This window comes from Leuciscus leuciscus (assembly GCF_965113295.1).
Source record: "Leuciscus leuciscus genome assembly, chromosome: 2".
Taxonomy (NCBI): Eukaryota; Metazoa; Chordata; class Actinopteri; order Cypriniformes; family Leuciscidae; genus Leuciscus; species Leuciscus leuciscus.
This window is the reverse complement of record NC_138726.1, coordinates 64930801-64946898: the sequence shown is the minus strand read 5'-3', so window position 1 is coordinate 64946898 and position 16098 is coordinate 64930801. Positions and strand designations below refer to the sequence as shown.

Below are 16098 nucleotides of genomic sequence, written 5' to 3'. Positions count from 1 at the left end.
TATAATGACGCATCTACACTAGTATACTTATGATGTTTAAATATAATAAAGCTTGGTTAATATTTGTTAGACACTAGCTCAAATTGACTCCTCATTGTGATTCTCCGTGCAAATAATTCCTTTGCTGAATCTGCATTTGAATAAACACATCAGATGAGCATCATTAGCTGAACACATTCATGTGCCTCAGCCAGGACAAAACAAATCTCTCTAATCATATCATTAGAGAATAATAATGTTAGTTTATATGACTCATGCATTACGAGTCTTCTGAACCCAAACGATAGACAGAAAGTCATTTGTCTTTTTGCCGAAAAGTTGTCGAATTTCATTCATGTCCATTATATTCAAATTTGTCCAGGAGTTGTTCCTGTTTCATCTGTATTTCCACCTGCTGTCCAGCAGAGGTCAGTGTTTTAGACTCTTAAAATTAATTAATTAAATAAATACAATATGCTTAAAATAAAATAAGTAAAAAAATAAAATGAATAAAATAATCTTCAAATAAAATAAATAAGCTAAAATTAAAATAAGCTTAAAACAATATAAAATATAAGCTACAAATTAAATAAAGAAAATATGCTTAAAATAAAATAAGCTAAAAATTAAATTAAAATAAGCTTTTTTTTGTGAAAAATCAAAAAATACAATTAAAATAAGCTTCTTTTTTTGAAAAATCTAAAAATGAAATAAATAAAATAATTAAAATAAGCATAAAAAGAAATGAGCTTTATATTGAGAACAATATAGGTTATATATTTTATTAATTAAATAAACAGACAGGTCAATAAATCAATCATTTATGAATTATGTTGATGATTTTTCATAAATTATTTATATATGCATAAGTCCCCTGCAGATCTGTGTATCCCTGCTTAAGAATCACATTTCAAAGTCAAAAGTTATTACTACAACTCTATATTTATAAATTGTGGCCAATAAACAAATAGTAAAGTACAGTACAATATTTTACATATTAAAAAACAAGCCCAGATACACCAAGGTTACTGTACTGATAGAAGAGAAAGATTAAGGTTGAGATTCAGGTTGAAGCACATAGAGGAAGCTCTCTCTCTCAGCTGTATATTCGGCTTTGCTTTCAGTATTTATTACAGTGTTCACACAGAATCAGAAGCTCTGATATTTTAACTCTTGAAAGACGTGTCCGTTCGGCTGCTGTCTCCATTGCAGGTTTGACATCTCTGGCATTCCCTGAGAGATCAGTTTCTGCTGGATCTGAGGAAACAAACACAGACTCACGTGTGCTGGACAAATACTGCACTGAAACCTGCCGTTAGTTAGGAAACAGCAACACTATACTCTCAAATTAATCAGCTCTCAGTTAGAAATCCTGTGTTGAGTCGGGAAGTCTGATTCATTTTAGAGAGTCGTCCAGATGGTTCATGTACAGTACACAAAAGATTCATCATTAAAATAAAAGAATCACAGATTAATTTGAGTCCCTGAACAGCTGTTTTTTGTGAATGTTGTCCTTGCTAAGTTCAAGAATAAAGATGAATGAATGAAGACGAGTGTCTCTCACCTCCTGGAGGATGCTCGCCCTCACATCAGGATCGTTCACATTCTGATCCGATTCCAGCTCCAGTCTCAGAACCTGTTTAAACACTGGGACTGTGGGCGAAATACACGTTAGCAAAACAGCAAAACAACTGTGGTTCCCTGAGAAGGGGAACCAGACACTGACGCTATGTCTGAAGCATGTGTGAAAACACTCCAATCTGATTGGTTGGCGAAAGGCTGTGACATCATTAGCAGAGCGCCTGGAAGAACAATAATGCAGTGTCTCATTCCCCTTCTCAGGGAACCACAGTTACAGTTGTAACCTGAGACGTTTTGAATAGGAACTCTACACTGCGTCTCGGATAGACGCTATGGGGAACCGATACTCACTCCACCACACCTGCCTCAATAGGTGAAAATATTTGTAATTTTAGGTTTCAGAAGTGTGCTCGCGAGCGCCCCCTTTGCGGTCGATATGCGCCCTCGATGCACACGTTTGCTGAGCCTGCATGATGTGAGCTCTACAGCAGACTTCTTCCCGAAACGTGGCGTTTCCTCACGAAAGTGCGGACTCGAAGGAAGACCGCAAGTGTTTAGGGTACCATTTGGGACAGGGCCATAGTACACACACTTTCCTTACCTTCATCAACCTGATCCAGCAAATCGCTCGAGCTCGTGATCTAGGCGTGAGAAAGAGCCAAACCTTTCTCAAAAAATACTTGGTGAGCTCAAGCTGTGATCCCCACGACTGAAGCCTCCGCTTTGCCTCGGTAGCAGCGGGGCAGATTCGTGCTCCTCTCCCAAGTGTGACCCTCATCCAGGTCCTACTCACCCCGCTCTGTGCAGGCCTCGAACCCGTGTCTCCGGCGTGGGAGTCAGGCGCTCTAACAACGAGACTAAAGACTGCAACCGCTAGAGTGCCTCTTGACATCAGAGGAGTGAGGTTTACTCGCACAGCGACTACTATTACACTATCAATAAACACACAGGTCAAGTGTGTCCTCAGATGTCAAAACCCTGGGACACTGAGGCCCACACTTCCTAAAACGCTTGCTTGGATTTTCCATGATCCTGCCTTTATCACGCGTCAACTATAATAACGGCTCCTGAAGACAAAAAAGCTGATGACGAGCCTCTTGTACTTACGGACGCTCCGCTAATGACGTCACGGACATGAAAAGAAATGCGTTACGTTACTTTTGCATTACTTTTTTTTCACCTGGGCTGGGCTTGTTTTTTTATAACAAAAAAAAAAAAGTTCTATTTTTGGGCAAATGTAAAGACCCTTTCACACCAAAAGTGAAATAATAATCCTCAGGTTGAAGGAAATGCAGATTGACTCCTGTACAGTAGAGGTAGAGTACAGTAGAGGTAGAGTACAGTAGTGTACAGTAGAGGAGGAGTACAGTAAGAGTACAGTGGTGTACAGTAGAGGTAGAGTACAGTGGTGTACAGTAGAGGTAGAGTGCAGTGGTGTACAGTAGAGGTAGAGTACAGTAGTGTACAGTAGAGATAGAGTACAGTAGTGTACAGTAGAGGTAGAGTACAGAAGTGTACAGTAGAGAGAGTACAGTAGAGGTAGAGTACAGTAGTGTACAGTAGATGTAGAGAATAGTAGAGGTAGAGTACAGTTGTGTACAGTAGAGGTAGTGTACAGTAGAGGTAGAGTACAATAGTGTACAGTAGAGGTAGAGTACAGTAGAGATAGAGTACAGTTGTGTACAGTAGAGGTAGAGTACAGTAGAGATAGAGTACAGTAGTGTACAGTAGAGGTAGAGTATAGTAGAGGTAGTGTACAGTAGAGATAGAGTATAGTAGAGGTAGAGTACAGTTGTGTACAGTAGAGGTAGAGTACAGTAGAGTACAGTAGAGGTTGAGTACAGTAGAGGTAGAGTACAGTAGAGGTAGAGTACAGTTGTGCACAGTAGATGTAGAGTACAGTAGTGTACAGTAGACGTAGAGTATAGTAGAGGTAGTGTACAGTAGAGGTAGAGTACAGTAGAGGTAGAGTACAGTAGTGTACAGTAGAGGTAGAGGTAGTGTACAGTAGAGATAGAGTATAGTAGAGGTAGAGTACAGTAGAGGTAGAGTAGAGGTACAGTAGAGGTAGAGTATAGTAGAGGTAGTGTACAGTAGAGGTAGAGTACAGTAGTGTACAGTAGAGGTAGAGTATAGTAGAGGTAGTGTACAGTAGAGATAGAGTATAGTAGAGGTAGAGTACAGTTGTGTACAGTAGAGGTAGAGTACAGTAGAGGTACAGTAGAGGTAGTGTACAGTAGTGTACAGTAGATGTAGAGTACAGTAGAGGTAGTGTACAGTAGAGGTAGAGTACAGTAGAGATAGAGTACAGTTGTGTACAGTAGAGGGCGCCGCTCAAACAAACCTTCAGCTGTTATTCCGGATAACAGAAGAAAAGATGCAGGAGAAGAAAGTTTCAATAAAAACTAAAAATGCTATAGTAATTGTTTCAATAAACAATTTACATTGGTCAATAAAATGAGATTAAATGCATACAAATGTATGTTTTATTTAACATATTTAGTTATTGGAGGTTTGCATAAGTATTCTGATTCTGCATTTCACTGAGTTTTTTCATTTTGAGGAATACTGAATGTTTCTGTGCGAGTAAGATGAGTAAATGCTCACATTTAGTCTAGAACTACAATAACCATCATGTTCACACACACACACACACACACACACACACACACACACACACACACACACACACACACACACACACACACACACACACACAAACACACAAACACACACACACACACAAACACCTCTGCACTTCTATTTGTCTCAACAGCCCCTTTCACACAGAGATTCCGGAAAATACACGGATAAAGTGACCCGGGATTTGACCCGGGTTCGTTTGATTTTGGTTCATTCACACTGCCAGTGATTTTCCGGAATCAGAGAGTGCGTTCACACACAACCCGTAAAAATGCCGTAAAGACACGTGACATCGATGTGACTTGTAATCTCAGCAGTGTCTTAAGTTTGCTTATGAGCTGCGATCTCTCTCGAGAAACCACGCTTGTGCATTTTTTTCTCTGATTCGATCATAAACTTGCGCATTACGTACCATTTCACAGCTGGCGAACGATCCCGCGCTTCAGCGTCATCACTACGACACAGCATTATTACGGCTTTTGTTCACACAGCGCGCGTTCCGGGACTGAACACGGCAATGTTACTAGGTCCCCAACCTGGCATCGATCCCGGCATGAATCCCGGGTCGAGTTTGCGTTCACACAGAAGGCGCTCTGGCAATTTGCCGGCAATTTCCCGGGTTCAAAGCGCTGTGTGAAAGGGGCTTTTAAAGTAGATCAGAGATTCATTTGGATAGGATGTTCAAGATGGCGCCGGTGTACTTGGCACGCCGTCTCTCGCTTTGCGAGTTTGTCCTCGTTTTATTCGTGATTATATCTTTCTATGTGATAAACTCCTCTGCTTTGATCACCTATGACCGGCAAATGCTTTTGGATATTAAATTATCAATGGACGGAGCAAGCGTTTGTGCGCAGAAAGGATTTGGCTTTGATTACTTGCCACCTGAGCGCTCGTTCCCGTTCCACCTGTGCTGACCGCTGTGCGCTTACAGACGTCGCAGGAGACGCGGACGGAGAGGTGGCTTTGCGGTGAAGTTGAAGGCGAGTTTTACTTCCTCTAATGCGACCCACTCTCGTTTCCTCAAACTACCATTTGAACGGGAAGAAAGGTGGTCTCTCACTGGGCGCCCTTCTGAATCTTCGTATAAATGGATTTTACCGGTGCGTCCATGCGACGGAGCCATATCATGCTATCGGATCCCTCGGTTTTGCAGACGGAAGGCGAACCTGCAGAATCTCCTACAAGTTCGCTGCGAATCAGCCCTAGAGGAGGTATCTACTGAATTAACATTGGCAGTGATTAATGTGCGTTCGTTATCAAATAGACATTTATTTTAAATAACTTTTTTACTGAACGCAACTTAGACTTTTTTATTATTGTCTGAGACGTGGCTAATTCCTGACGATTTAAGCCCATTCACGGATCTGTTACCCCAGGACTGTGGCTTTAATACTCCACGCCTCACAAGTCGTGGTGGAGGCCTGGCATCTATTTTTAAGAATAGTTTCTCGTGTCAGCTATTATCTGCCGGCACTTTTTTAAGTTTTGAACTGCAGTTGTTTCTGACTAATCAAGTTGCATGTGCTGTAATATATCGACCGCCTGCATACAACAAGGATTTTATTTGTGAGTTTACTGATTTTTTAAGTGAAATTGTACTGAAATATGATAAATTGTTACTAGTGGGTGATTTTAACATACATGTGTGTTGTCCTACAAAGCCACTGGTAAGAGATTTTTTTAATGTAATCGATTCTTTCAATCTTATACAACACGTGCACAAACCCACTCATGCTTAAGGTCATATTTTAGACCTAGTTTTGACTTATGGTTTATCTATTGCTGATGTTGAAATATCAGATCAAGCTTTCTCTGACCATAAGTCAATTATTTTTAAGATGTTGACACCACGTAAAGTTGAAAAACCTTTAAATGCTGGAGCAATAGAGCAATTTAAAGATAATTTTTTTTAAATTAACCCTTTTTATTTTATGGATAGTTTTTCTCTTAATGTGGACTCCTCACTTGAGGTGCTATATTCTGTTTGTTTATCCCTCTTGGACTCAGTAGCCCCACTTCATGTCAAAAAGTCAAGTCAAGTTTATTTGTATAGCGCTTTTCACAATACAGATTGTATCAAAGCAGCTTCACAGTATTAAATTAAAATAATACAACAAAGTTTGTTTCAAGAGGAATTTATTGATTGATAAAATTAAATTAAATATCCCCAAAATATCCCCAACTGAGCAAGCCAAAGGCAACAGTGGCAAGGAACCGAAAAACTCCATCAAGTGACCTAATGGTGTCCTAAAACTCCATCAGGTGACCTAATGGAGAAAAAAACCATGGGAGAACCCAGGCTCAGTCGGGGGCCAGTTCTCCTCTGGCATTTATGAGCTAGAGGCCGGATTGTAGTTTGAACTGTAGGATTATATGAATGCCTGGCTGAAGAGATGCGACTTTAATCTAGTTTTAAACTGGGAGAGCGAGTCTGAGCAACGAACAGTATCAGGAAGACTAAAAAGTGCAAATTTAGATCAGAGCCCTGGCTGAATGATGTGACTCGTGGGTTGAGGATAACCTGTAGAAAATTTGAACGAAAATGGAAAAAAGATAAGTTACAGGTATCTTTTCAAATGCTACGGGAGTCTCAAGATAACTATCAGAATACCGTACAGATGGCTAAGAGGAATTACTTTGCAGAAGTAATTACAAATAATAGTAGTAAGCCACAAATTTTATTCAATATAGTAAATTCTGTTTTTAATCCAAAATCAGATGTGCTACTCCATCTGCCACCCATTACTTGTGAGACTTTTTTGGATTATTTTGTCCGAAAGATCTCTGACATTAAAACCACAATCAAACCTAGTTTGTTTGATCCTTCGGTTGTTCGGCCACCATCTGTTACACTTGACCATTTTGAAATGATCTCTTTGCAGTCACTAGCTGAGGTAATCAAACAGTCAAAAATAACTGACTGTTCATTAGACATTATTCCAGCTAAATTGATAAAGGAAGCATTTGATGTTCTTGGCCATAGTATTTTAGTCATTATAAATAATAGTCTTTTAACTGGAGTTGTTCCTAAACATTTTAAATACGCTCTTGTCCAGCCCCTTTTGAAAAAAACTCATTTGGACCCTGCTGTTGTATCTAACTACCGGCCAATCTCGAAGTTACCTTTTTTGTCCAAGGTTTTGGAGAAGGTCATTTTGAATCAAATAAATAGCTTTTTGATTCAGAACGATATCTTTGAAGTTTTTCAGTCAGGTTTTAGGGCTTTTCACAGTACTGAGTCTGCTTTGATTAGGGTTTTAAATGACTTACTGACTGCAGTCGACTCAGGGTCTTCAGCAGTTCTTATTTTATTAGACCTTAGCGCTGCGTTTGATACCATTGACCACAACATTTTACTCTCACGTCTAGAAAATGTAGTAGGAATTCAAGGTACAGCGCTTGCATGGTTTAAGTCTCTTCTTCTAAATAGAACCTTTTCGGTAAATATTGGTCGAGATAGTTCACAACCTGCCTCTCTGCTTAGTGGGGTTCCACAGAGGTCCATTCTTGGCCCAATCTTGTTTTCCTAGTATTTGCTACCCCTTGGGTAAATTTTTAGCAAGCATGGAATACCCTTTCACTTTTATGCAGATGATATGCAAATTTATCTCCCTCTGAAAAAAAAACAGCAGGAACCAAATAGAGTTGTTGCGAAATTGTATACATGACATTAAGTCATGGTTATCTTTACATTTTTTAAAACTAAATGAAGAGAAAACTGAAGTTGTGTGGTTTGGAGTTCCAAATAATCTTGATGATCTGGGTGATTTAGCCCACTTTTGTAAGCCATTAGTCCGAAATTTAGGTGTTCCTTTCGACAGTGATCTCAGGTTTGAGAGACAGATTTATTCTGTCGTTAAGTCTTGTTTCTATCATTTGAAATTAATAGCGAAAGTGAAACCATTTCTGTCCACTCGTGATCTTGAAAAGCTCATTCATGCATTTATATTTACAAGACTAGATTATTGCAATGCGTTATATGTCGGCATAAATAAAACACTGATTAATCGCTTACAATTAGTTCAAAACACCGCTGCAAGACTTTTGACAGGTACTCGTAAGCGAGACCCCATTACCCCAGTATTGAGCTCTTTAAATTGGCTACCAATTGACTACAGAATAAATCTTAAAATTTTTATTTTTGTTCATAAATCACTGCATGGTATGGCTCCATTGTACCTGGTAAGTCTTATTAAGAAATACGAACCAAAACGGTCCTTGAGGTCAGCTGACCAGCTGGTTTTAACGACTCCAAGAACAAAGCGGAGAAGTGGAGATTGAGCTTTTGTAGCGATAGCTCCAAAACTCTGGAATGATCTAGCCCTTTCTATCAGGTTGGAACGTACATTTACTGTTTTTAAACATAAGCTTAAAGAATACCTCCTAGCTCTAGCATTCAATGGGGTATAGTAGTAGTAGTAGTAGTAGTAGTAGTAGTAGCTTTATTGGTCACTAGTCACAGGTACCAGCGAAATTCCGCCATCAACCTGTCCATACAAACATACATACAATATGACAAGGGGGAAGACAGGACAGGAAGACAGAGCATTGAGGAAAAAAATACAGCATAACATGAGGAGAGGTGAGGAGGAAAAAAAAGGCAACCCCCAGACTATGCTCCTGTAAGGAGTACAGTTTGGGAACAGTAAAAAAACACCTCAGCAACATTAGCACATAATCAGTACACAACATGAACACACAAGACTTGCAACAGGGGAGGGGAGTGGGGGGTGGAGGTAACCCAGCACAGGCAAGCAGCCATCCGGTCCTGCAGCCATTTTCGGCGCTGGTCAGACCCGCCTGTCAGACTGGGGGTACAAAGCGTCGAAGGCGAGGGATGGGGGTTGGGGAGGGTGATTGCATATCTGTGTATATGTAAGAGTCCGTGTATGTGTAGGCCTCGAGAGTCGCTACGCCTGACATCCTAATCTAGGTGCTTCAGTCCGCAGGATGTCATAGCGATACACAGTAGTTGCCATGGAGTCAACCTTGATCAGGTCCCAGACAGAGTCAACAATCAGCAGGTGTCAGTGGGGAGTGGGGGAAGGAAGGCAAGAGCGTCTCGCTGCAGTGCTCTCTCCAGAGGGAGTTGTTGTTGCAGCAGCAGCCTCGGCCAAGGCCAGTGCTGGTAGAGGGGGGCCGAAGCAGATAAGATTGGGGTTGTTTGGTCTTGGGACGAGTAGCCGCATTCCAATTTACACAGCTCCTGGTCCATTTGGGTCTCCGAAACGATCCATTTGCCTTTGCAAAGCTGTAAGCTTCTCCAAGATGTTATCAATATTTTGGGTAATAGTCACCAAAGTCACAGTCTGAGTGCTGACAGCTCTGCCCACTGCTTCAATCATGACGGGCAGCCTTGTGGGGTTTTGGACAGCTGTCACCGTCTTCTTAATTCCTCGATAAACCAGGGCAATGCCTAATCCAAACAGCAGAAAACCTGTTATCATGGTTCCGAAAAGGTAGATATCTTCAATGTCCTCCACGGAAAGAGCCGCCAGACACACGACCCGCCACCTCTCCCACGCGTCCATCGTGTAGCCAGCTGCGAACGTTCTGGCAGGGCAGTCAGGTTCCCCCGAACCCAAGCTTCTCGTCGAGAAGATGGTGTCAATTGCGTTGAGAGACCAGTTGATCAAATCCATAATTTCGTAGTTTGGAGAGCAGTGCGGAGAGAGTCTCTCAAAGTACAAGACAGTAGACTAGACGAGACGAGAGGAGCAAAGCAGGGGAGATAAGGGAGAGGAAGGGAAGAAAATGCGACCGCCTTCGTTGAGAGCCAAAGAGAAGAGTTGTAGTTGCATTTGTAGGTTTATCAAACTGAGGGGTTTATTTTATTTCATTGTGATTTTATGTGGTGTTAATGATGTATGTTGTTATGATTGTTTATGTGTTTGTACAGCACTTTGTTCAATGACAAGTTGTGTAAAAGTGCTTAATAAATAAAATAAAGAAAGAAAGAAAGAAAGAAAGAAAGAAAGTAACTTGCATTACTTATTTGAAAAAGTAACTCAGATATTTTGTTGTAAATTTTAAAAGTAATGCGTTACTTTACTAGTTTCTTGAAAAAGTAATCTGATTACGTAACTCAAGTTACTTGTAATGAGTTACACACAACACTGCGCACATGTCTCATGACCACACTTCCAAAACACGCTTGCTTGGATTTTTTATAATTTCAAATAAACATGCGGAACGCGTTAATACATTTGTTTTAGATTTCAAAATTAAGAGTCGCTATGAAAAAAACAACAACACCGATTTCGGACCGTGTGTCACATGACTGACATGCGATATTATTTACATGACAGCGCACTGCGGATTTATATAGCCAAAAGAAATCTGAATTTTAAACCACGAAACTATCTTTATCTCTATAGCTTTGCGTAGCTACACATTAGACATGGAAAACACACTCACTCGCATAGCAGAAGAAAGGTCTGGGACTGCTGCACGTCTGATCCTCCCACAGTCTGCGATCCTGTAGTTGTAGAGCCACACATTCTCCCGATCCATCCGGCTGATTCAAGTCCCAGTCCCTGAAGGAAGACGTGCTGTTGTCGGACCAGGCGAAAGCGTCTCGGAACAGGCCGATGTATGAGACTCCTGAAGGAATGAGCTGCTGGATCTGAAGGTTCTCGTCCGGGTTCCTGACGCTGACCAGATCTGTGTGAAACTGTCTGCAGTAACTCTGAGCTTCTCTCCATGACTTCAGCTCATTTATCAAGATGTATTTCTGTTCATTATTCTGACCTAAGAGATCAAAAACGAGAAGAGTTGAATTTGCAGCGATCAACGGGTCAGGCGTTGGGCTAACAACACCATGTCATGGATTCAAAGTTCATCAGGTTACAATATTATTTTATTATCTATAAATACCCAGACAACACCATAGTGTCGGCCCAGATCTGGCCCACATCTGGTACACATGGACTCCCTCCACACGGCCCGGATGTGTGCCGGATACGGGCCGACACTGTGTTGCTGTTTGTGTAATATATAGTATGTAATCTATACACAAAACTTTAGAGTTATTTGCAGTAAAACACAACGGTTTGCGAGTCTCCGTGTTTACAGCTTATTTCAGTCTTTTCAAATGTCATGTTTACTTCAGTGTGTTACCTGCCATTTCTTTGTAATTAATTGTGAAATTAACTAGCAGTTTAGGAGTGGAAATAGGAGTGCGAACCATGGGCGTAGGTTTAGGGGGGGACGCTAGGTACTAGTCCCAATCAATATTTTGAGATGACAAATTTGTCCCCACCAATATTTAGCAAGCTCCTTTGAACTGCTGTTTGGATCTTTGCGCTGCTATTTGGATCGATTCCAACGGCCAAAACAACGACAGTACAAGAAACGCCGTAATTTGATTGGCGGCGGTGTATCTGACAGGCTACACGCGCGGGCCGGGACTACTTTTGTGCTTGCACTGGCAGCGAGCGGGTGGTGTGTGTGTGTGCGCGCGCGCGTCGACGGAAAGTTACCAGGGCTGTCTCTCTGCCACATACAAAGGCCAGAGTAAAACATTTTAATATTCCGTTTTTTGCCACTTTTTGTACTTTGTAGATAGATCAGCTATGCCACCCAAGAAGAAGAAAGGGGACATACGAAGCTTTTTCATAAAGCAGAGTGTAAGTAGGCAAAATAACTAGCCACACAAATAAACTAGCAGTAGTAGTGACTGACCAGGCTTTCAAATGCAGATTCTACTGTGGAAAATAGTATTGATTGGTGATAGTATGTGTTACCATGTTGTTACAGTTAAACCTAGCAGCAGCAATCTTTCAACTAAGGTTAAGAGTATTGATTAGGCTGTGCAGCACTGATAGACTCATAGAAGTCACGCTATCATGATAGAATGCTACGTTAGCAAGTCACTGAATGTTAATTAGCTGACCTTAACTTAGAATCTTGCAGTCAACATAAACAGTGGATCTGAGACATTTTTCGTTTCTACATTCTATTTATGTAATGTATTTGTGAGTGAGTGTAGCCTAAGAATGTAATATTTAAGAATAGAATATATCAATAGAATTTGATATAGAATAGTAGATACAATTTTAGTATTAATGGAATACTGTAATCATGGATAATAATAATAATAATAATAGATAATAATAATGGATTTGTTGTGTTGAATGCATACTATGATACGTGTGTATTTTATTAATTTGTTCATTATTTAATTACATTTTTGAGATTATACAGTTATACTAGCTCTTTAGGGACAGTATACAGGATGGTGTATTGGGGTCAGGATACAATATAATGAGATGAAGTAGATTCACTTCTGTATTGTGATATTCTGTATTGCCAACAGTCTGAAATCGCCATTAAAGCACTGGTATCCTACAACAAAAGAATTCCAGGGGGAGGGGAGGGGGATGTCCCCACCAAAGCTGAGGCCAAACCTACGCCCTTGGTGCGAACACACAGTTTCTCAGCGAACGCAAAAGTTTTGCGAGCGATAATTTCCCGTCACATCTCTTCTATTAATCTCCACCATGATGACTCTTTAGTGGCTCCGTAAAATAACCATCCACAAAAATGCATAAATGTAAATGCAATACCAGTAATGAATTACCATTGTAGCAGATGAAGTTCCTAAACGTCTCACACGTCGTGTCACGTAATTTCCCCACATCATCCATCACTGAGCAATATTCACCAGCTGTGTTAGTTGGTTCATTTGGTCCCCAGTTTCTGTATTCGGTTTCTCCGTCCTTGTAAAACTCTTGATCGGCCAGAGCCCATTGCCACAGCTGGCGACTCGTTTCCCTCAGTCCAATCCAGGCGGATCCAGTGAACGTGAAGTTTTCGTGAGCGAAGAGCTCCTCCATTTCTGCCCGGCCCCAGAGAGTCACCAGGTCGGTGTAAGTGTCTCGGCAGTATCGCTGAGCCTCGTCGAACGCTTTGGGTTGATTCACGAAGAGGAAGATTTTAACAGGATTTAAAGTGCCTTGAAAAATACATAGTTTTTTGTTATAATTGCCATTTAAACTGCAGGTGCACATACACTATATAATTCGTGGGTCTCTATATACTTCATGAGGATGCATCTGAGCTACTAACATAAAGTATGATAGTGTATATCTCACCTATAACACGGTATATACCGCAGCTCATGAGGACGAGAAGAAGCATCTGACCCATGGCTCCTGTCAACAGCAGATATGACAAACTCAAGCAATACTAAAACCATAAGCAGATTAAAAATCTACCAATGAGGGCAGAAAAATAAACTTGTTTCCCTTTGAATTAAGTTTATTTGATTGATGTATTTTCTTGTTTTAAGCATAAACTTACTTCATTTTTATTTTAATTACACTTAATTTCATTTTGCTTCTCCAGTTGTTGTATCTTGATTTAACCCTCAGGTGATCTGTGTTTTTGACCAAAAATGTTATTTTATTTTTTCAAATTTTTTACTTCATCGGAATGGTACGAAACTTGGTAAAGGTTTTGGCACTTGCTATGTGAAAACTATATAAAAATTTAAAAATAAAAAAAACGATAAAAAAGAAATAGTCACACTCCTCTGAAGTCTCCTCGCTCCTCGCGGTCAGAAATGAATGGGAGACAAATTTAATTTAGTGAAAACTTTTGGTACTGCCGCCAAACAACATCTCACTGAAAGCTCTTTTTTTTTAAGATTTCAACCTCAAATTTGGAACAATTTGTTTAGATTTTTGGCTTTGATTTTCTTGCTGTTTTAGAGTAAAACGTGTTTTTGAAAATATATATTTCATATACAAATTTTAATATATTAAATAAAAAAAAATTTCACTTCAGCAATAATCAGCCAAGTGTCGTCTTTAAGAGATCAAACCTCAGTCTGTCACTCTAAAGCGTTCAAGATTTACCACAGTTTAAGTTGGACATTACATTTTCAGGTCTACGCTCAAAAAGGGAATAAATAGATTATAAATACAGCATAAATATAATGTAATACCATAAAATCCCCTAAAAATACAAAACATTAAAAAACATCGATCTAAAATATGGTACATTAAAGGGATAGTTCACTTTGAAATTAATTTTTGGTATGTTTTAGCTTACCTCAAGGGCATCCAAGATGTAGGTGTCTTTTTTTCCGCAGTAGTTTCAATTTTGATATTTTTAGGTCAAACCGTTCTTGTCTGTCAGTCATATAATGCAGGTCTATGGTCACGGTCTCAAAGAGCATGCACAGAGTCCAAATTAAAACAATTCCCCGTCGTCCAAATTAAACAATTCCCCATCGTAAGTACACATTGATGGCCTAAGACACGAAACGAGCGGTTTGTGTGAGAAAACGAACAGTATTTATATCGTTTTTACCTCTTGAACACAGCCATGTCCAAGTGATCTGATCTGACGTGTACGCAGACTGGTGCATAGATATATACACTAGATGTCGCCTTAAAGACATTCGTTCCAATGAACTGCCGTAGACAAGGCGACATCTAGTGTATATATATCTATGCGCCAGTCTGCGTACACGTCAGATTATTTAGCTATTAATTTGCTATTAATTATAGCATTATTTCAAAGTGAACTATCCCTTTAATTTCATCCATTTTTGACTGACATGCGAAGAGCACCAGAGGGGTAAGAATGCTTAGATAAGTTATTGTTTTATAATAATAATAATAAAAATAATAATAATAAAGAAAGAAAAAAGAAAAGAAAAGAAAAGTTTTCTGAGTTCATGCTTAAAACAAGTACAAATATCTGCCAATAGGGTCAAAAAGATAAACTTAATTCAAAGTGAAAACAAGTTTGTTGTCAGATCTACTTAATCTACTTAATGTATGACCTTTCTCAAAGACTCCAGTGTCATTGTGCATTTCCAGTAAATTCATCTTGATTTAAGAATATTTACACATTTGCATTCATCATTTGTAAGTCTCTTTGGATAAAAGCGTCTGCTAAATGAATGAACGTAATCATCAGAAGATTTATGAAATATGAAAACAAGCCTTAATGATAGCATATCTTCTGAGTTAACGTGTCTCGCCTGAAGCACGTGTAGATATCGCTACTGGAACACAAGCTGTGAACCGATGAAGCTTCAGAAAGACTCTTACCTGTGGTGTTGAGCTCAGAGATCTGTCAAAGCTCTCCTGATGTAAAGCTTCTCCTCACAGCGTTCTGCTTTTCTGGACCCGTCTTAATGACACACGCTGATTTTCATCTGAATTTGCTTGAAACATGAAGCCTTTTATTCAAAACACATTAAAGGAGGCACGCGATGGCACATCGTGACAGGCATAAAGACGGTTTGGCACTTCAATAAAGTGACTCAAATCAAGAAACATTTACTGAAGAAGCAAAATTAGTTCTTGCTTTCTAAAAAAAAGTATCAGAATGAAGTGAGTTTGTGCTTAAAACAAGAAATGAATTCAAACTAATGTATTTTTCTGACTCCATTAGCAGATATTTGCTCTTGTTTTAAGCTCAAACTTGATACATGACTTAAACAAGACTTAATATTTTAAGTCATTTCGCTTCTCCAGTAAATGTGTCTCGGTTTAAGAATGTTTTAGATATTTGTGCAGGAAAACAAGACAGAATCTCATTTCTTTGCAGTGAGTTATTGAGTTAATGTGATGGCAGTCTGATCTGGGAACAGTTTTATGAGAAATGCTTGAGTTCTTAAGCAAAGAAACTTGTCTTCAAATGCTCTCTGTTTAGAAACACCTGAGATATTAAAGAAATGTCCCATCTAAAGTTCCCTCGACTCAAAGCTTTGTGTCTGGAATCACTCAGAGGACATTTTCATGATATTTGACTAAAGACCTGATGATCCCGACTGGATCATCTTTCCTATAAAAGAGAGATTGATGCTAGCTATCTTCTTTCCGAATCCTTAATCACTCCTGCTTGCTTTAGGCAAGGCAAGTTTTTATTTTTCCC

At 39.6% G+C, this 16098-nt stretch overlaps 1 protein-coding gene across 1 annotated transcript; it reads right to left on the bottom strand.

Annotated features, from left to right (window-relative positions):
* Nucleotides 1-952: 952 nt before the first annotated feature.
* LOC309492615 (lymphocyte antigen 75) lies at nt 953-15316 on the bottom strand. The gene is made up of 6 exons (XM_082161626.1): nt 15270-15316; nt 13299-13358; nt 12785-13159; nt 10621-10953; nt 1544-1632; nt 953-1236 (listed from the first exon to the last, which is right to left on the bottom strand). Exons 2-6 carry the CDS (start codon nt 13351-13353, stop codon nt 1129-1131), a joined length of 960 nt encoding a protein of 319 aa, XP_082017752.1. The 5' UTR covers nt 13354-13358; nt 15270-15316; the 3' UTR covers nt 953-1128.
* Nucleotides 15317-16098: the final 782 nt, after the last annotated feature.

Coding starts and splice junctions, on each gene's coding strand:
- LOC309492615 (XM_082161626.1), bottom strand. CDS start 13,353: ATGGGTCAGATGCTTCTTCTCGTCCTCATGAGCTGCGGTATATACCGT. Junction 13,160..13,298: donor CGGTATATACCGTGTTATAG/GTGAGATATACA, acceptor GTATTTTTCAAG/GCACTTTAAATCCTGTTAAA. Junction 1,633..10,620: donor ACCTTTCTTCTGCTATGCGA/GTGAGTGTGTTT, acceptor TTTCGCCCACAG/TCCCAGTGTTTAAACAGGTT.